This window comes from Panthera onca, chromosome B1 (assembly GCF_046562875.1).
Source record: "Panthera onca isolate mPanOnc1 chromosome B1, mPanOnc1 haplotype 2, whole genome shotgun sequence".
In the NCBI taxonomy this organism is placed as follows: domain Eukaryota; kingdom Metazoa; phylum Chordata; class Mammalia; order Carnivora; family Felidae; genus Panthera; species Panthera onca.
The window spans coordinates 42,534,410-42,555,862 of NC_138342.1; the positions used below are offsets into that span (position 1 = coordinate 42,534,410).

At 37.0% G+C, this 21,453-nt stretch overlaps 2 protein-coding genes across 28 annotated transcripts in view; one reads left to right on the forward strand and one right to left on the reverse strand.

The window, feature by feature from the left end:
• Positions 1-17,329, forward strand: part of FIP1L1 (factor interacting with PAPOLA and CPSF1) — a 78,865-nt gene extending 61,536 nt beyond the window's left edge. For all 24 annotated transcript variants that reach the window (XM_060655016.3, XM_060655014.3, XM_060655006.3 and 21 more), the window contains 4 exons: positions 1,559-1,614; positions 8,653-8,866; positions 16,300-16,437; positions 17,017-17,329. In XM_060655016.3, the coding sequence (XP_060510999.1) occupies positions 1,559-1,614; positions 8,653-8,866; positions 16,300-16,437; positions 17,017-17,164 (556 nt within the window). In that variant the 3' untranslated portion in view covers positions 17,165-17,329. The remainder of the gene's footprint in view (positions 1-1,558; positions 1,615-8,652; positions 8,867-16,299; positions 16,438-17,016) is intronic.
• A 1,155-nt stretch (positions 17,330-18,484) lies between these two features.
• LNX1 (ligand of numb-protein X 1) overlaps positions 18,485-21,453 on the reverse strand; it is a 123,085-nt gene continuing 120,116 nt past the window's right edge. For all 4 annotated transcript variants that reach the window (XM_060654999.2, XM_081795513.1, XM_060655002.3 and 1 more), the window contains 2 exons: positions 19,047-19,205; positions 18,485-18,676 (listed from right to left, as the gene is read on the reverse strand). In XM_060654999.2, the coding sequence (XP_060510982.1) occupies positions 18,541-18,676; positions 19,047-19,205 (295 nt within the window). In that variant the 3' untranslated portion in view covers positions 18,485-18,540. The remainder of the gene's footprint in view (positions 18,677-19,046; positions 19,206-21,453) is intronic.

Here is a 21,453-nt window from a genome sequence, read left to right on the forward strand (position 1 = left end):
GAAATTCCTAGATTGGTAAAAACGTGGCTGTAGTCATTTTTGTGGTGTCTACAGATGACTAGTAATCATGAATAATGCACGTCTGTTTTATGATTAAGTAAGAACAGTTCTTAATGGGGACCATAATAAAAGCTGCCCGATTCTTTATGAGCCTGCAGGAACTCAGCTTTCACAAAGGAAGATTGGATCCATTCTACATGGCAGTAGCCTTATTTTTTATGCCCTGCAGCACTAGGAGTACTGTACTAGAGAGTATTTACCTCTTTACAGAGATGCCATTTATTTACATAGATGGCAATATGGTGTTGAACAATATAGGTTTTGGAAGTCTCCGATCTGGCTCAGAGTTTGGCTTCAGAATTCCCTAGTTTTGTGCTGCTAGGCAAGGTTCATAACTATTCTTTGAGACTCAGTTTTCCCTTTTGCCAAATGGTGTTTAGATAGAGTTGTGAAGATTAAAACAGCGAGTGAATAGAACAATCAGCACATTCTTGGCAGATAGAAATCAATAAAAAATGGTAGCCATTACTATTTCCTCTAAAGTACCAAGTAAATTTGATGAAAATAGTGTATTTCTGAAAAATGATCCAAATTCTATTAATAGAAAAATTGTGAGAACTTTACATCAATAGCATCAAACCACGCATAATTTTCAAAAAGGAAATGATAAAGCCCAGTCTTAATTGTGAGAATATAAGGATTTAATTTTATTACGTCCTTGTTAAATATTTTTCTCAATCAACAAATGTTAAAAAGTATTATTTGTTTATCCTGTCAGTGGGGCTGAATTTCTGAATCATTAAAACCCTTTTTTTTTTTTTTTTTTTTTTTTTTTGAGAGAGAGTACAAGTGGGGAAGGGGCAGAGAGAGAGGGAGAGAGAGAATCTGAAGCAGGTTCAGCATGGAGACTGTTGCAGGACTCAGTCTCATGAACCTCGAGACAGTGGCCTGAGCTGAAATCAAGAGACAGACGTTTAATCGACTGAGCCACTCAGGCACCCTAAAACCTGTTGTTTAAGTTTATTTATTTTTGACGGAGACAGAGTGCGAGCATGAGCTGGGGAGGGGCAGAAAGAGAGGGAGACACAGAATCTGAAGCAGGCTCCAGACTCCAAGCTGTCAGCACAGAGCCCGACGTGGGGCTCGAACTCACAAACCGTGAGATCATGACCTGGGCCGAAGTCGGATGCTTAACCGACTGAGCCACCCAGGTGCCCCCAAAACCTGTTGTTTTCTTTTTTTAAGATTAAATTTTAGCAAAGTCTCAAGTACTCTGTTAGTCTCAAAGTTTTCTTTTATCTTGGGAATCAAGCTGAATTGTGTTCACATTAAAAGTACTAGGAAGCTATATTTTTTTTACAAGTGGGTATTAGGTTTAATATGTTTTCAGGTTAAAAGCCTGTTTTTGTATTATAAAGTTAAATTACAGAATTAAGGTTTATCATTATATGGTAGTTAAATGAAAGACATAATTCTGCCTTGATGTTTTGCATTTGCACCAAACTGTTAAAATTTAGAACTTATTTGCAACACATAAAAATACATTTTTCTTCAACAGTGGACATTCCTCTGGTTACGATAGTCGTTCTGCACGTGCTTTTCCATATGGCAATGGTAAGTGTTATTTTTAGCTGCCTAGATTCAGTCTGAACCAGTATTTAAATATTTTTAAAGCAATAAAAACATACTTCTATGGTTTAAAGTACTATCTTATAGAGCAATTAAAAAATATTAACTAAAAGAATAACTATGTCTTACATTCTAGGTTACTTTACAGAAGAATTTTCATTTTTTTATCAACTGTACTCTTAAAAATTAGTAAATGGTGACAGCATGGATATTTGTACCTTGCCTTTTCCTAAAAGGATTTAGGATTTGTCAGCAAATTGTCTCAAACTTCGTTCATAATCTTTTTGTTTCTTGCTTCAGGTCATCCAGCTAACCTTGTTCTCCTCTTCCCCTGTTTTTTTCTTCTAGATCTTTTGGCTAGGTCTTCTTTCCTGTTCACTCTTTGCAAAGTAATCCATTCTAGGGGCTTCTGATACCGCCTTCTGCTTAGATCTCTTGATCATCCATTCATTTATTTTAAAAGTGCTATGCACTGCACTAATTTTATGGATACAGTAAGCTATAAACACTTATCAAATTTATAGCCTGGTGAGGAACAGCCAGGTGACAGAAGAAGGTGTTATGGGAGCATAGTGGAGGGGGTCTCCCACTCCAGAAGGGGTGGAGAGGGAGATAATGTTATTTGAGATTGAAATCATGTTCAGAGGCATAGGGGTGAGAGAGAACCTGGTAGGCATGAACTGAAAGAAGTCTGGTGTGGCTGGAGTGTAGAGATTGCATGATGAATGTTTAGAGAGGAGATAGGAGGTTGTGCAAGGTGTGATAGCCATGCTGTATAGATTTTCAACCTTATTCAGAGGGCTGTGTGGAGCCATTTATTCTATGCTGAGCTATGAAATTGCTAGACTTACATTTGAAAAAGGTCCATGTTGGCTACTTACTGTGAGGAAATTGTGGATTTGTAGGGTGGATGGAAGGAGGAATGGCAAAAATGCTGCTTGATTTGGGGAACAAGAACCTACTGGAATAATCCGGGGAAGAAATGATGATGGTGTCTTGTATTCAGGTAGTACCACTGGGGATGGAGAACATTGAAATCCCCCAAAGGCATTTGCACAGAAGTTATAAATCTTGGTAGTAGGTCAAGTGTCAGTCATCTACATCCATTTACCAGGTAGGTATCTGTACCGGGGTGTTGTACTGTCCTTCAGACCCACCTTGTCCAGACTACATGTATGCCTTTTATTCACATCAAAAGGTGGTTGTTTCTGTTGACTTGTCTCAGTGATTATACAGCCTTTTATTGGTTTGTTGGTTTGTTTATTAGTTCTTGCTGGGCTCCCAGGAAGTCCTGCTCCTTAGGTTGGAGTCTTACTTTTCCTTCTCATTATTTATGTGACTTTCATAGATCTTCAGCTATTAAACTTAGTGAGACTACATTAAAGCACCTTCATCCTACCATTTAATAAACCCTCAAATATTAGCTGTGATTTTTATGATGATCCCCACCATCTCCAGCAAGCTCCGAGTTCTCTCTCTTTTCTGCAGTTTGAGGCAGGGTAGCTTGATTGTTAAAGCACAGGCCCTTCAGTTAGCCTGGGGGTGGGTCCTGCATCTATCTTATCCTTGTAACTTGGGATAACTTAAATAACCTAAATCCTTTTCCTCCTCTGTAAAATAAAGTTTGAGCATAAAGGGCTCAGCACAATGCCCATAATATGTAAGGCCTTGGCACCCATTACTTGTTTAATTATTTAAAATTTTATTTTTACCTTTTTTTAAGGCACTTGTCGTTTTCTTTTTCGTGAGATTCCTTGTATATTTGTTTCCGTACACATAAACATGAGGAATAGCCCATATCAGAAGGAGTAAGACTTCATTCTTGAGGTTACCTATACAGTTTCCTTGTGGAAGATTTCATTATTTAGTATTTATTAAGCATTTAGCTTTTTCTCAAAGTAATACATGCAAATTTTTAATCAGTATATTAGCAAGAGTTTTCTTTTCACTCTTTCCAACCCCAACACCTCTCTCAGAAGCATTTTTTTAAAATATGAAGGACTTCTTTAGTAATAACAGTTATAAAGCATATTGCAAAAATTAATGAGAAGAAAGGAGTTTTCTTCATCCTAATCAAACAAAGCTTTGGAATGAAGATGATGATCCATCTTCCTCTATGTTGGTAATTCTGTTTTACCTTTGTTAATTTATTTTAGGATTTTGTAATTTACCCTCAAACACTGCTTACTAATTTTTCTTGATGTGCATATTAATATATTAAGAATGTGCTCATGGCACCTGGGTAGCTCAGTTGATTGAGCGTCTGACTCTTAATTTTGGCTCAGGTCATGATCTCATGGTTCATGGGATTGAGCCCCCATGTCAGGCTGTACGGTAAAAGCACAGAGCCTGCTTGGGATTGTCTGTCTGTCTCTCTCTCTCTCTCTCTCTCTCTCTCTCTCCCCCTCCCCCCGCCCCTTCCCTCCTCCCCTCCCCTGCTCATGCACATTCACACACACTTTCTCTCAAAATGAATAAATATATTGTGCTTATAAAGTAAGACCCAGTTAAAAAGTATTTGGGAGAAGTATCAAAGAACTGCAGAGACCAGCATTTTTGATGCTTTTTAGTTCTTCTGATGGTCTGCATAGCATTTGTATATAAGCTTATCACTCTATTTCTTGATTTATATAACTATAGATACCATCTGTTATCATCCTCTTATGATAGATGTGTACTTTGCTCACTTACCATCACTACCCCTCTCTTTTCCCCACCAGTGAAGTTATGACTATTTTTGTACCTCTTTCTGTTATCTACATGTCCTTGGTTTCATGTACTATCAAGTACCTATCACCAGGCAAATTTCCAGGCCTTCACCTCTTCCCCCTCTGCCTGCCAGCTTTGGTCAGCCATACTTCTGCTTAGGAACATTTATATTCTGTCCTATAACCCAAACTGTCTGTGCCCTGACAAATTTTTTATTCTGAAAGCTAAACAATAAACCATATTTACATTATTAGGACTATAAAAATATTGTATAGAGATAATTATAACACTCAAGCCCTGTAAAGGAGAAAGTTCCAATGGCAAATTGAAATTACCTTTTTTTTTCTTAGACTTCATCAACTGTAAAATCATACTACATTTTAATTGGGTTCATATTTGGGGTGCCTGGGTGGTTTCTGTCGGTTAAGCATCCAACTCTTGGTTTCAGCTCAGGTCATGATCTCAGTTTGTGGGTTCAAGCACCGCATCAGGCTCTGCACTGACAGTGTGGAGCCTGCTTGGGATTCTCTCTCTCCCCTCTCTCTCGGTCCCTACCCTGCTTGTACTTGCTCGGTCTCAAAATAAATAAACTTAAAAAAATATAATTGGATTCACATTTGAACTGTGACTTTCTCCATCTCAAGGTTTTTTTCCCCAAAAATGTTTTCAGATTTTGTTTTTCATGTATGTCCTTAAGCCATCTGGTGTTCATTTTTGCCTGTGTTATAAGGTAATGATGTAATTGTCCCAGTGTTATTTGTTGAATAGTTTATCCTCCTTGAGGGATTTATAATGTCCCATCCATCAGGTTTCCATGTACGCTTGAATCTGTTTCATGGCTTCTTAGACTTGACTAACTCTCCTTTGCTAATAATGCCACATTAGCTTAATTACTGAGTTTTATAGTAAATCTCCTATCTGGTTCAGCAAAATCTACCTACTTATTCTGCTTCAGAAGTATTCTGGTGCCATTGCTCTTACATATCCATTCTGAAATCAGCTTTGGAAGTTCCATGAACAACTGTTTTGAGATTTAGATTAGTGACATTTATATTATGCTTACTTTAGACAAAACGCTGTTAACTCATGTAGTCCTGACAGCTTTTAAAGCAGGTGTACTGTTACTATTCCCATTTTATGGATGAAGTAATTGAAGAACAGCCAGATTAAGTGGTTTCCCTGGTACCACAGAATAAGTGGCAGAATCAGGAGCTGAAACCAGGCAGCCTGGCTCCAGAGTCCTTGCTGTTTGTAAACTAGATTGGAATTACATTGATGCTTAGATCATTTTGTGTGGAATTTGTATTTTACAGCATTGAGTCCATCAACGAACAAGGACTCTCTTTATTTATGGAGATGTTCTTTAATACATTTCAGTCAAGTGCTATAATTATCTTTACACAATTTTTGCACATCTTTGGTTAGATTTAGTCATTGGTATCTAATGTTTTTGTTGTTTTAAGTGATATATTCATTCGAACTTCCTGTTTTGTATTTGCTTGTATTTAGAAATAGGATTGGTATTTGTTCTATTTATACATATAGTATGTATATAGTAATCAATATGTATATTGATCTTGTAGCCAGTTATCTGTTGAACTCAGTATAATTTGTCTATAAAGGCTTTTTAGCCTGTAATACATATCTGCAGATAATGATTTTGTTACTTTTCAGATTCTTGCTTCCCTCCCTGTTTTTTGTTTGTTTGTTTGCTTTGTGGGAGGGTTCTTAACTGTTCTGACCAGCATCTCTTTATAATGTTGGAGTACTGAAAGTGGAGTTCTTGTCTTATAACCCCCCTCCCCCCCGCCCTTTATTTTTAAGGAAAATGCTTTTACATTTTTACTACCAGGCTTTTTTTGCTATTTGGTTTTTGATGGAGTCCTATATCAGATCAAGGAAAGTTTTCAAGAGCCTTTAAACTGAATGGATTTTGAGTTTTAATCAAATGCTTTCTGAGATAACCATACCGTCTTTCTTCTCTAATCTGCTAATGTGGTAAATTTCTAAATTTTTCTAACATTAAGTCACTGTTTATTTGCTAAGATAAACCTAACATGGTCATGATTAGTTATCTTTAAAAAAATAATAAACATTGATTGATTTAGGATTTTGACATCTATGTTCACATGTAAGATTAGCCTATAATTTTTCTTTATTTGTATTGTCTTTAACTGGTTTGGGTATTAACAAGCCACGTGGGATAAGTTAGAGAATAATCTTTTTTTTCTATTCTTTGAAGTTTATACATTAGAATGGTCTGTACCTTATAAATTAGTAAAACTCAACTGTAAAAATGATCTAGTCTCTTGGGAAGGTTTCAAGTTACTGATCAATGTCTTTCATAGTTAGGGGAGCAGTGAAGATTTCTTTCCATTCTTGAGTCACGTTTTGGTAAATTATTGATTGATCATTTGAAATTAGTCCATTTCAGCTAAGTTTTTAAATGCATAGGTATAAAGTATATCCTCTGTATTCTTAATCTCTGTAACATCTGTAATTGTGGTTTTTTTTGGTTTTGATTATGTGGCCTCTTTTTTTCTTAATCTTGTCAGAATATTGTTATGTTTTGTCTAGTCTTCAAAAACCACCTTTCAGTTTTTTTTCTTATTGTATGGTTCTTTTCTATTCTACTTTATCTTTATTATCTCCTTTTTGTATGATTATTCTGTTTGTGTCTAAGTTCTTAAGCTTTAGACTTCCATCTTTTCTAATGCATCTAATGTTTTTTAAGATTAAATTTCTCTCCAGAACAGTTTGCATCCCTATACTTTTGATGTCATATTTTTATGTTCAGTTCCTAAATGATTTAAAATTTATTTTTTTTTACCCCTGCATTTTCAGAAATGTGTCTTTAATTTGAAATGTATAGAGATTAGGTTGTCTATTTTACTTATGAAAGTACATAATGTACTTTTATAAGTGTTTCATATGTGCTTGAGAAGAATGATTATTATTTAGCTGTTTTGGGCAGTATTCTATTATATTCATTAAATCAAGCCTGTTAACAGTGTTTTGCTCAAATCTTCTATTATCTGTAGTGAAATTGTTTTGTCTGCTTATACTGGCAGTAATTGAGAGCAGTTGTGTTAATCTTCCATGATCAAGGTGGATTTTTTTATTTCTATATATTCAAGCTATTTTACTCTCTAAAAATTTAAGCTTGTTTGTTAGCCACCTGGAAGTTTAGTTCTGTCTCTTGGTGAGATGCATCGTCTATTCCCTTTTCGTGGCCCTTTCTGTCCAGGTAATCCTTCTTTGTGAGTCTGCTTTGTTGTTAATCTAGCTGTTTCTGAAGAGCTACAGAGATTAGGGGGATTGGTATTTTCCTGTTCCTCCCATCTTTCTGCTTTCAACCATTTTGTTGTTTTTATGTCCTTTATGTTCAGAATATTAGAGGTTTTGTTTTTTTGTTTTCATAGTTTTTCAAAGTACTAATCAAACTCTTTCGTTTAACTAGTGAATTCAGTCTCTTGAATTACTGTGATTATTGAACTGATCAAACTTGTCTTCTCTAACCCTCATCCTTTCCAGGTCTTTTTGAACTGAGTTTTTCAGATATTTTTTTAAATTCTATTTTTCCTTGTAGTGTTTTGAAATTATACATTTTGTTTCTATTATTTTAGTGGTTATTTTTGGAATGTATTATGTATATATTTCATAGAAGTTCTTTTGGTGAAGTCTGTTAAAACTTCTGGTCATTTAAAAAAAAATTTTTTTTAACGTGTATTCACTTTTGAGAGGGAGAGAGCATGCGTGTGAAGGGGAAAGGGCAGTGAGGAAGACAGAGGATCCGAAGCCGGCTCCGTGCTGTGAGTGCAGAGCTTGATGCTGGGTTCAAACTCAGTGAAACATGAGATCATGACCTAAGCCGCAATCAAGTGTCAGCTGCTTAATCGACTGAGCCACCCAGGCGCCCCCACTTTTGCTCATTTTTGAATCTGTGAATGTCTTTTATTCTTATTCTTGAGATTTAATTTTGTTTAGGATATCTTTCTAGGTTGACCATTACTTTCTCTCAACACTTTGAAGATGTCTGGTTTATGTTTTTAGTATTGGAAAGTTTGTGGTGTATCTAATTCTGGTTCCTGTCTTTGTATGTTAGGGCTTTAAGGTTTGTTTCTGGATGTTACCCCAAACTATGGGTATTTACCATGCATTATTTCTCTTTTCTATTTATAACCTAGGTTTCCATTATAATCTATAGATGAAACATTTTTGGTGGGAGTTTTGTCTTGTTTTTCAGTAGAGTTTTGTCTGTCTCGTTTAAGTGCCATAACTTTTGTTTTGAAATGTTTTTGTCTTTTTCTTTAGTTGCCTTTCCCCACCTTCCTGGTTCTGCTCCTTCATGGCCTAGTCTTGTGGATACCAGCAAGCAGTGGGACTATTATGCAAGAAGAGAGAAAGACCGAGATAGAGACAGAGACCGAGACCGGGAGCGAGACCGCGATCGAGACAGAGAAAGAGAGCGCACCAGAGAGAGAGAGCGGGAGCGTGATCACAGTCCTACACCAAGTGTTTTTAACAGGTTTGTTGAACGTGCAGGAATTCGTACACATGTGTTTCATGTACACTTTAGAATTTATATTTGGTGCAAGGATGGAAAATCTAATTCACTTGGGAAAGGATTGCTTTAAGAGTAGTTAGTATAACCAATGAAAAGTGTTAAGGCTTTTTAAATTCCTAGATGCTTTCCATTATGCAAAATAATAATCTTCAATTTGTTCACTTCTTCCTTAAAGGAATTTGAAAATATTTTTATCTTTTCATCTAAGATTTTTATCTTAAGTTTAAATAGTTGGCAAGAGATAATTTCCAGTATATTATAAACATTACAATTTTAAAATAAAATCACTCAAATTTTAAACATACCCAGTGGGTTAAGAGCATTATAGTGATTTGCTAAACCTCGTCATCATATTTTGTAAAAATGCATGTAACAGACTCTCTTTTAACAGTTGGAAATTTCACATTTCTCTGTTTGAACTCTTATTTCTGAGCAACTTTCCCCAAAGAATTTTATTCCTCTGTAAAATATTTTTATTCTTGAATAAGTTTTTAAAAATGGATCATTCTATCCATTTTTCTTGCAGCATACCTATGGTAAGTTTAAACGTCTAAAAAATTTATGACTGTAAGATTAAGTATTTAAAAAAATTTTCCCCTCATTTTAATTAGTACTTATTTAAATATATATAGATAGAGCAACCTTTGAAAATAATTTAGTGGAACTACATCCCCTAATGTTATGGAGGACTTTCCAAAACCCATCCCCAATTAAGTATATGTATTCATGAGTGAATATTACTGTGGCTAGGAAAAAACAGACTTTTCCATTAATTATGTTTCTTCTAAAAAAAAATTATATATATATATACACACACACACACACACATATATATATATATATAAGCCTTGTTCACATAAAATACTTAAATGAGAATTGATGGAGTTTTGTTGTGGCTCTGTCGTTTAATTAATTGAGCACCTGTAGATTCAGTGATATGCCAGATTTACATAGGTAACCTGTCATCAAAACTATTATTATTTTTTTTAATGTTTATTTATTTTTGAGAGAGAGAGACAGCACGAGCAGGGGAGGGGCAGAGAGAGAGGGAGACACAGAATCTGAAGCGGGCTCCAGGCTCTGAGCTGTCAGCAGGCACCCAGGTGCCCCTCATCAAAATTATTTTTAAGGATCTGTCGGCTCTATCAGCTATTCAACTTTTTTGAAAGCAGAGAATTGGAAACCTCCTGGTTTGTGAAAGTACTTGTTACTCAGTGTAACTGTTTCCTTGGGCTGCCATTACCAAGTCCGACACACTGGTGGACTACAACAACAGTGTATCCTTTCTGCAGTTCTGGAGACTACAGGTCTGATACCAAGGTGCCAGCCTATCTTCCTCATTTTCATAGGCTCTGAGGAATGATCTGTTCCATTTCTTGTAATTTCTGGTGGTTGTTAGCAGTCCTCGGTGTTTTTGGTTCTGAGATGCGTCACCCCAGTTTGTGTTTCTGTCTTCATGTCTCATCTTCCCTTCTGTGTCTCTGTCCAAATTTCTGTTTATAAGGATATCAGTCATTGGATTAGGGTGCAACCAAATCCAGTATGACCTCACCTTGACTTAATTACATCTGCAAAGGCCCTGTTTCCAAAAATAGTCACATTCGCAGATATAGGGGTTAGGGCTTGAACTCATCTTTTTCAGGGGGCGGGAGGAGACACAATTCAACCCAGTACATTCAGGAATTTAAACTGAGAAAACTAGAATTTATGAAAGAACACCAAAAGGGCTTTACTAAGACTTCTCAAAAAACTTCCAGTTATACCCGTTTAAAGTTTCTTTTAGATGCATCTTTTTTTTTTTTTTAATTTTTTCAATGTTTATTTATTTCGAGAGAGAGAGAGAGAGAGACGGACAGACAGAGTGTAAGTGGGAGAAGGGCAGAGAGAGAGGGAGACATGGAATCCGAAGCAGGCTCCAGGCTCTGAGCTCTCAGCACAGAGCCCCCACGCGGGACTTGAACTCACAAACCGCGAGATCACGGCCTGAGCCAAAGTCGGAGGCCCAACCAACTGAGCCACCTATGCGCCCCAGATGCATCTTTTCAAACTTAATATGCTCAGAAAGAATTGCTCATTTTAATACATCTTTGCAGATAGCCTTTAAAACAGACTTTGTTAAATATTTTCATGCAAACTTTGGAGTTGCAATTTTTCCTCATTCCATTTATGGAAAATAGCTACCGTATAACTTAATTGGTAAAAGACAGCTCTCATCAATCCTGACAGCCAAATCACAAGTTTTTATCAGAAAAGAAGTCTGATTTCATTTTTTTGTTCACTTTAAATGAGTATAAGATGCTGCCCCTCAACACTTTTGATTTGCTTTTCTTCAGAGGGACTTCAATGGATTTTGTTTGTTTGTTGTTTTAACTAGGTCAAGGAAAATTGTTTATGACTTCCACCACACTACTTTACATACAGTATATCTGAAGTTAGGACATCCCAGAAGACAGAATACTCCCGTTTCTTACTCCGTATTTTATCCTTGACAGAAAAATGTGTCAGATAGGAAGACTGAAAGCCTTATAGAAGCTTTGTTATTCCTTGAATAAAATAGATCTGACATTAATATTTTAAATTAGATATCTAAAAAAAAATTTTTCATGTTTATTTTTGAGACAAAGATCATGAATGGGGGAGGGTCAGAGAGAGGGAAACAGAGAATCCGAAGCAGGCTCCAGGCTCCTAGCTGTCAGCACAGAGCCCGACGCAGGGCTTGAACTCACAGAACATGAGATCACGACCTGAGCTGAAGTCGGATGCTCCACCGACTCAGCCACCCAGGCACCCCTTAAATTAGATATTTTTAATGCCATGATTGTGTTTGCACCCTGAGTCAATGTATCAGAGTAAAATCGGTAAAAGGAATGCCTTTTGTAAAGGGCTAGGAAGTTGATTGTGAGAGAAGAGATTGGATAAGCGGCATGATGCTTTACCCGCTGGTATGTATCATTACGCAGTTCACGTTTAGGAAAGTTTCTGGAAGTTGTGGGTGGCAGTCGATGCCTCAGAACGTTTTGTGCCACTGGAAAGAATTCATACGCTGACGTGGTACTGGCACGTGTGCTGGTCTAGAGAATAATTCAGAATTCTCCTAATGATCCACAGGTCCCAGGCCAGTACACCTTCCTACATTTTAGAACACCCAGTTCTCTCTCAAGCCAGTATATCCCATGTTTTAGCTATGCTGAACTAGATGGTATTTTGGAAATCCCCCATAGTTCCATACTCGTTCATGTTGTTCCTGGCTTCTGTGAGCTTTTCTGAATCCCCCCAAAAATGGAATTATTTCCTTCACTTGCTCTCTAAGTATTTAGCGTATCTTCTTTAAAGCATGTCTTTCTTAGCAAGCCTGTCTAAGGGTGTTGGCCACCATCTTCCATTTCTGTATTCTCAGTACTTTGTATAGTTAATGCCTAACATGCAATGATAAAATGCCATACGTTGCAGGGGAGGAAGATGAATATAGTAAAGACAGTTTTGAAAGCTGTTGTGTGAAACTCTGTTTTAGCTAGGCAGATTTTGAAATTAAGAAAAATCAAACTTTATCATTAGGAAAGCATTAATTTTAGCATCTCGTTAAAATATCAGTCTTGGTGGGGTGCCTGGGCAGCTTAGTCAGTTAAGCATCCGACTTTGGCACAGGTCATGATCTCACAGTTTAGAGTTAAAGCCCTGCATGGAACTGTCTACTGTCAGCACAGAGCCCGCTTCAGATCCTCTGTCCCTCCACCCCCTCTGTGCCCCCTGCATATGCATGCACACACACACTCTGTCTCTCAAAAATAAACATTAAAAAAATATATATACAGTCTTGGTACCATCACAATATAGAATGAAATGAGTCAAAATAACTTTTTTTATACCAGCTATTTTTATGGATGGGATAAATGTACATAGACAGTTTTCTGATTTTGCTAGATCAGTTAAGGATGTGAGCATATACTTGATTCAGGCATCATTTGTTTTGTTAGATGTGATCATGTAATTATAGACTTCTTACTCCAGAAAGGTCCTTAGCGATTATCTAATCTAAATTTTGACTTGGCAGATGAGGAAATGGATGTGTGAAGAAATTAAGACAACGGTAGAGAGCTATACGGGCTACTGAAAAAAGTGGTTGAGATATTATTTAAAATCCTTTTTAGTGTTGAAATTAGTTAAGAAATTCTGTTACTTTTTATTTTTCTTATTACTCTGTATGCACTTTCTTTATCAGTGGGTGGAGGTGATTCATTCATTCATGTAACTGACATTTTCTGATCCCTGTTACATGCCAGGAACAGAGCTATGTGCTAAGGATACAGAAATACTCACACACTATCCTTACAGATTTAAGCATGTAATGTTGTCAAGGGGACTAGGACGGGTTAGTAGTTTTAAGCATTACCTAAAAAAAAAAAGTGCCATAAGAAATAATAGGATTTATTCATCTTTTATTTATTCATCTTTTTCCTTCCTATAGCTCCTAATAGTGACTGTAGGAGCTGATAACATTTTATTAAGTATAAATAAGTAAAGGTTGATACCATAAGTATGTGTGTAGGTTTTGTGTTTCGGTATGAATATAGTGTGATGGGATATGTGCTGTTAACCTTGACCACATAGTGCGTAATTCTGTTAAATTCAAGAGCATTACTTTCAGGCAATGAATTGTTTCCCTTTTTTAAAAAAATTTTTTTTGTTTATTTGAGAGAGAGAGAGAGAGGGAGAGGGAGAGGGAGAGCATGAGCAGGAGGAGGGCAGAGAGAGAGGGAGACACAGAATCCGGAGCAGGCTCCAGGCTCTGAGCTGTCAGCACAGAGCCTGATGTGGGGATCGAACTCATAAAATGTGAGATCATGACCTGAGTTGAAGTCGGACGCTTAACTGACTGAGCCACCCAGGCGCCCCAGAAGCTGAATTTTTTCTTATGTAATTCAAATGGATATATTTGAGATAGCACAGTTATTTCTAGAATGTACATGTTCACAAGGTGCTGAATGTAAACTTGATATACGTAAGAAGACTAAATTGAATTGCTTTGCTAGAGTTCATAAATTCTTTGTGTAAATAATACATTTATAGAGGCTAAATTCTCTGATTCTTCAGTTTCAAATACACGCATGCACAGATGTTACTGAGTTTTTATGGAAACTTAAAACGGTTAATAGTTAAACCACATTTGATTTTCATATTGGTAAGCTGTAGGGCGTCAGGAGTCAGTGTTTACCAAAATCTGACTAAAAGTTCAAGGACAGAGCAGCGAAAGAGGAATTTTGTGTTCTGGATTATCCCAGGAATAGTGTTCTCTGGAAAACCCCAGTGAAGTATAAAAGTAAGGGCCATTTTTCCTAAAGACTGACGTTTTGAAATAAGGCATGTAGTGTGTGTTATCTTACAAATTACAGGGTCATTGTTTTGAAAATTATAGACCAGTCTCAACATCTGTTTTTTAGGCCGCTTAAGTGTGGGCCCGAAAGAAGGCTGGTCATTTTAGGGTGTTTGAAGTGAGCTGTAATGATTTCCAGGCCTAGAGAAACCTTTGCGCCACAGCTGCTTATCAGAGAAGGGGACGGAAGGACAGATCCTCATTATGTTCTGTGTGTGAGGCCGAATCTTCCGTCACCACATCCTGTGGCTGTCTTCAGCATCTTAGGGGCCTCACAGCTAACAAGAGTTGGTGTTAGGATGAGAGAGAAAAGAAGGTTACAAATGACAAATTGCGATAATTGACCTTAGTTATTTTTATGTAAACCCAATACAAAGAAGGCCTCATTTTTATGGAGGATACTATTTATGATAATCGTTTGTCATGGTAATTCCCCTTCAGAAACATTACAAGAGAGTCCGTCACTTTTATGAAAAAGGCTCTGCTTCTAAAAAATTGAGCACTGAATTGACTGAAGATGGGGAGAGCCTGCATGTTAGCTGCCATTTATTGAGGACCCACTGTTGTGCCAGTTCTCCGACAACCTTGAAAATGACACTTGCCAGTTTTACAGATGAGAAAACAGGTCCAGAGAGGTTAACTAATTTACCCTGGGTCACACATTTAGTCAGTAGCAGGATCGAGATGTGGTCCTTGGTCTGTTCTGCACTTCCCGTCTTAATGCAGCGCAGCATTGCATTTCAGGCCCCATGCTTCCACTGTCCAAATACAGAGTATATGTTTATGGTCAGAAAATGTGGATCCATGTGGGTACATACAGTATACTTTTTTTAGTAAGTTTTTGAAATGTTTACTGTATCTCAGGCAGGAAGAACTTGGTCAATAATAGGAGTTGTTAGTTGTAGCACTACTGAATCATTACTTTTGGTAGGAGACCGTAATTAAGTTGACTTTTTCTTTCATGTGGCTCATACTTTTAACTGATTCTGTGTCCTATTACTTTTACTTACATGCCTTAACATCTCGATGCGTCATGCAAGTTACTGATTTAATAATTTGTATTAGACCTTTCTAGAAACCAGAGCCCTTTAGTGTGTAGTGTTCTAGAAGATACTTTTATTCTAAGGGAGTTTACTGATAATAGGTTGTAGAAAGTGTTGACCTCTGTGAACAACAACCAAAAAAAGATTGGAAAGATTAAGAGAAAGCTGGAGGGAAGACCGTAAGTGAGAAGACGCAAAAAGAGGACCAGTCTAGAGAGGTTAAAAAAAAAAGAGAGACTACCGTCCAACTCTAGCCATGAGTCCTAGCTTCACCAGTCTGTTCGAGCTAAAGTCAGGAAATGGAGCGGCAGCAGAGGTGTGTGCACTTGCTGTCATCCAGGGGACTCTGCCCGTCCCCAGCCACACACGTACCCACAGTATTAAGCAATTGGGATGTCAGACTGTGTGTCCACAAGCAGTTCTGCCTGCATTGTGTGTGGATATTGTGGAAGCTGCTTTGATGTCCTTCTGTTCTTCAGGCTTACATACTTCTTCATGAGATGAATGTATTCTTCATGTGATTGAAGGACTTAAGCACTTTCATCTACTTTCCACTTGTAGCCATTGTGAGCCAGGTATTTTTACTTATAAAATCTTAGGCACACAGAGATTCTAAAAATATAAGAGTTTTGGTTGGAAAGCTAAGATACACAAACATGCTGTTAATTTTAAAAGGAACAAAAGAAAATGAAGCCAATGAAATTTTAAATCTGTTATTGCTCCCAGTTTTTTGGGGAAAAAAACCCTCATTGTTACATAAAATTTCTACTCAATAACTGTGAAAGCACAAAATTGGACCTTTAACATGTAATTGTTTTATATTAGATCTAGTAATAATTGGGGAATGGCATCATTTTCCTCAGTTCAACAAATGTATTTTGCATCTATTCTGTATAAGATGCTAATAACAACAACATGGAGGCTTCTGGTTTAGACTCAATTAGTCCAGTTGTCATGAAAAGTTTTTATTCCAATTTCAGTGACGAAGAACGATACAGATACAGGGAGTATGCGGAAAGAGGGTATGAGCGTCACAGAGCAAGTCGAGAGAAAGAAGAACGACACAGAGAGAGACGACACAGAGAGAAGGAGGACACCAGACACAAGTCATCTCGCAGGTTTGTTCTCTTATAGTGAGTCACTTGGAAGCGAAGAGACGTTGGTGTGACGTTGGAAAGTTAAACATTTCCAAATAACTGGTAGACCATATGTGTTCCTCGTTGGAGGATTAAGAATAGGGTGTTGAAACAGTTGGTTCTTACAGGCTCAACAGAGGTTTTGAAATCTAACAAGACTGCATTTAATACCCATAGACTTGCTGCATTGTCTTGTTGGGAGAGGGTTTGGTTTAGCATGTGAAGCAGTAATAGTCTTAAAAAATTCTTTGGGCAAATAGGCATAGAAGTCAACCCTAGAAATAATTTCCTTTTATGATTTAGTGCTTCCATTTCTAATTTGTAATAGTTTTTCTGAATAAAGTATATGGGCTCTGAGACTCTAGGATAATATCAGGAAGGGGAGCTTGTAATGTAAATATGATCTGTATAAAAATCACAGAAACTGATTACTCCTCAAAATGTGCTTGAGAAAAAGAATGGTTTAAAACCCATTATTATATTGAGAATTTACCTAGAATTTACCTAGACAAAGTGGGGTTTTTTTCTCACTACTTAAGAACACACCTTTTTTTCCTTCAGTAATAGTAGACGTCGCCATGAAAGTGAAGAAGGAGACAGTCACAGGAGACACAAGCACAAAAAATCTAAAAGAAGCAAAGAAGGAAAGGAAGCTGGCAGCGAGCCTGCCCCCGAACAGGAGAGCACCGAAGCTGCACCTGCCGAATAGGCGTGGCTAAGGCCTTGTGTGTCTGCCAGGGCCAGAAGTGTACCATAAATCTTGTTATTTTTCTGGATGATGTTTAAGAAATTTACCTTTAATCTTGTTCTGTTAGTATGAAAAGTTAACTTTTTCTCAAAATAAAAGAGTGAATTTTTCATGTTAAGTTAAAAATCTTTGTCTTGTAATATTTTAAAAAAAAATAAAGACAGCAATGACTTTGTATCCAAGAAAGTAATGTGAATGAGTCACTCAGCAGGGAATTTTAAAGAGCTGTGTACGTACACAGTATCTGATGAAGGTCAGGGTTCCACCTTGGCCATCATTTTCTTGAGTTAATCAAATACCAGTCTCTTAAGAGATGGCGCTACAACAGGCACCTCTGAGTCCAAAAGTTAAGGGCAGTCTTTGTCAGCACTGCTGCGGCTGAAGACCTCAAGACACGGTCTTGATGTCACAACTTTTTGATGGGTTTTCAGTGGAACTAAATGGGGAACTTTTATATCCAAATTAGTAAAATCTACAGGCCTTTGGGTGGTGTCTGAAATAACCTGCCAGAAGTGTAGTTTCTAGAGCAGGCACGTGGACAGATACCCGTCACTGTGACACAAAGTTGAACTGCTTCACGGCTATCTGCAGGAGCCAGGGTCAAGCTGGTTTGGCCTTTCTTGATGCTTTTTCCAAGGCTCATTGGTTGAGCAGCACGTGGAGTTTTTACATAGTTACTAGCTGATTGTGAATGAAAAGACAAGAGCTTTGCATTAGTCATTTCCTATTGAATCTAAGAATACAGGTTTATACTAGTCTGTGAGCATTTTTAGGGATAAGCCTTAGGATGTATTTGTCAGTCATGGTAACAACATGGTTTTGAGAGAATCCGTTACTAGGATCCTGTAAGTAGTGGTGGTAGAAATGAACTTAATATCACATAGTAAAAGACAACTATAATTTGAAAAATATTTATTTCTCATTTGATGAACAGTTTCTTCACCAGTGCACTTTTAAAATCCTCTGGCTGTAAATTGGTTTTTAAATGTCCATAATGTACACTTTACACACCTCAGCATATACCAAATTTTTAATGATAGGATTTGAATTCAGTGGGGGCATACAAATTAGCCATGTAAGAGCTTTTTAATGAATAGAAAAATATAAACAGAGTTGTAATGTGAAATCCTCCACGCTGAATAAGAACTATTACTAATGTTTATATTTTGAGAATTACATTTTCTGAGGTGTAATGGACTTTCATCAGATCACACTTTCCTGACATTAGTTTACATTTTTACAGTCTATCCTTTAAATATAAAAATTGACAAGATAAATATATTGTTTCAACTTAGCTTATTTGTGGTTTTCTGTTTTCCTACGACCCATCATTGGTTCTATAAAAAAGTGCCAGGCCAAGAAACCAGAGTAAGAGTAATTTTTCCTTTAAGTTCCTTCAGCATCCTTGCCAAGCAAGCATGAATCATTCCTGATGTACTTCTACCGTTGACAGCCAGAAGAATGTCACCGCATCTAAAAAAACATAAAACAACCCATGATTAACATTTTGGTCTGTAGCTAAGGTTAATTAATGCAAGTGTATCTGGTGGTCCTAGCTCTTGCTACATCTGTCAATCTTAATTATATAAAATTCTAAAAAAACCTTCTAATGAAGGCTTTTCCCCCTCCTCACTTGAATTCTGCACACTCTCTCCATTCAGCTTCTGTTAGAAAGGATGCTAAAAGTATGGGAAGTTGCTGTATGGGACCAGGGAATTCTTAGAAATTGAATGCTATGTAAATTTTTCTTACCAATAAAACAAGGTATGTAATACATGCGATATTTCTAATGGGGCCATGCTTTTGCATATATAAAACACTGGAAATAAGCCATCATTATTACCTAATTCTTCCATCATTGTATGCTGGTGTTCCTTCAACAATGGACTTAATAAAAAAAGGTTTGTCCCCGTTGTATTCTTCGTAACCTCCTACAATGCAGAAGCCCAGACTCCCGGCTGTGTTTCTTCGTAATATGACATCTTTACAGTTATACAGGTACCTGAAATAGAATGTAAGCAATTTATCTGCACAGATCGGTTGAACTCTTAGTAATAATTAGGATTCATCTCCCATGCCCTTTATTGGCATTTTTCAGACTAGCATTGGATGGGTCTTACTCAAAATTGTCATAGCCCAGCGACCTTTTGTGCTGTTAGCTGGCTTTTTCCAATTGAACTGTTTTCTGTTGCTAAACACCCCTTAAAAAATACTATTATGTTCTGTTTACATGTTTAGTGGGAAAAATAAGCCTATTTTTGGCTTAAAGATTCAATGTCTCAATTTATATTAAAAAGTTGGAAATGCCTAAATCCTTATTGATGAGCCAATTCAAGCCTACTTAGTGACATATTTTTATTTACTTGTGGATATAATTTTAATGCAGACAAAAATCCTTTAAATGATTAATCTCGGTGAAAAAAAAATTTAAACCTAACCCTAACTTGCCAAAGTTTGACTCTTGAAATACCAGTTTAAATGTAGTTCTACATGCTTGACAGGTTATAGAGAAGTATGCAGGCATAAAGTGAATGGAAATCAACGTACTTCTAGAGATTAGAAGAATGATTCATAAGGGAGGAGAAAAAGTAAACTGAATAGCAAGGTACAGAAGGAATGGGAGGAGGAGAGGCCACAGGTCTTCTGTGAATGGGCGCAATCCTCATAGAGGTTAGAGGGAAGGAACTATTTGGTGGCAGCTGGACCAGTGTTGACACAGGTGCAAAGCAAGTGCAAACTGTGTTACAGTTGTGACAGGTTGTGTGTCAGGAACTGGATTGGACTAAAACCCCCCAGTTGAGGAACTGGTTTAAAAGAAAGCATTTTCATATTGGTAAAAATCAAGATATGATTGTTTTGTTTATAAGCTGTACCTTAAAATATTAACTGCCTTTTGGAAAACCAATAAACTGTCTCATGTGAAAGGTTTTGTTAAGTGATGACGTTGGTCATTCTATTTGTTACTGACCTTGCTAATCAGTGTAAATGTGACTTCATGACGTTGCTGATTCCAACTTAAAATAAGCTTTGACTTTGGTGGATAACTTTAAAATGTAGTGGTAAAATTCAACTCTGTTTCGTGTTGTATCTGTTGTCACACATAATTTACAGTAATTTCTTTCACTGATAGCTGAAAAATAACAATTTTAATAAAACAACCATATTTTGATTGTAAAATATTCATCTGCTGTATTTCACAGGAAGATCTCTGGTGTGAAATATTCACCCTGTAGGATCCGTGGCGCGTTAGATACCACATTTGCTTAGCGGTTCACTGACTAGCTCATACACAACGCAGGTAACAGTTCTCCAGACACCCCACGGCATTACATTCCTACCTATGCCCAGTACTGGGGAGAAAGCAGATGAAGAATTTGGTGATTCCTACCCAAGGTCATCAGCAAGTATCTGTTACCATTTCCCAGCCATCATTCCTTCCTAGAGCAATACTTGAAACAGTATTTCTCATTCTTTGACTACTGGATTTTTTCATGGAGTATCACCTTGGATCTTTAATTTTTATTGAATATTTTATTTCATGTGGACAAGCTATAAACCTCACCATCTAAAAATTCTGTTCTAGTGTAAAAGTTTCAACATAACGTGAATGAATTGTGTCTATTTTCCTAGACCCTTGTTTTGATGCTGGAGAGAAAGTATCGGGATCATCTTTTAGCAGATGTTTATGGAGTGTACCACATTCTGGGCACTTGGGGTATCAGTGAACAGACAAAAACCCCTGACCACTCTGCCATGCATTCACATAGATGGCAATGTGACTGAGAGATTTTTCACTAAGTACTCTCCTTACTTTTGTGTTGAGTAGTTTAACTTTGTAGCATAAGAACTCAGTACTGTAAACCCCTTCAAAATCAGACCTTGGTTAGTTGGAACTGAGGAGTACTGGGCATTTTTTTTCTCAAGTTAAATGATTTCAGTCCCCATTGGGAAATGTGGAAGCTGGCTTTGATCAGTGATGCTGAGGATTTACCTTTGAAATATTAAGCGACTTTAAATTCTATAAATGTGAGTTTTCCTATTCTGAAACTCTCTAAATTTAGGGCTCATTGAAGAAGAGTTGGATAATTTAAAAAAATAGCAACGAGTTTAGTAATTTTCTCCCAGTGAGAAAATTACGGTTACCTTAAAAAATAAACTCCATGTTAAGGACCATGGTGAAGTCTTGGGTTGCTCAAGAAGCTGTAAAATTTTGTTACACTGGCTGTTCCTTCTCAGTCTCCAAGCATTCC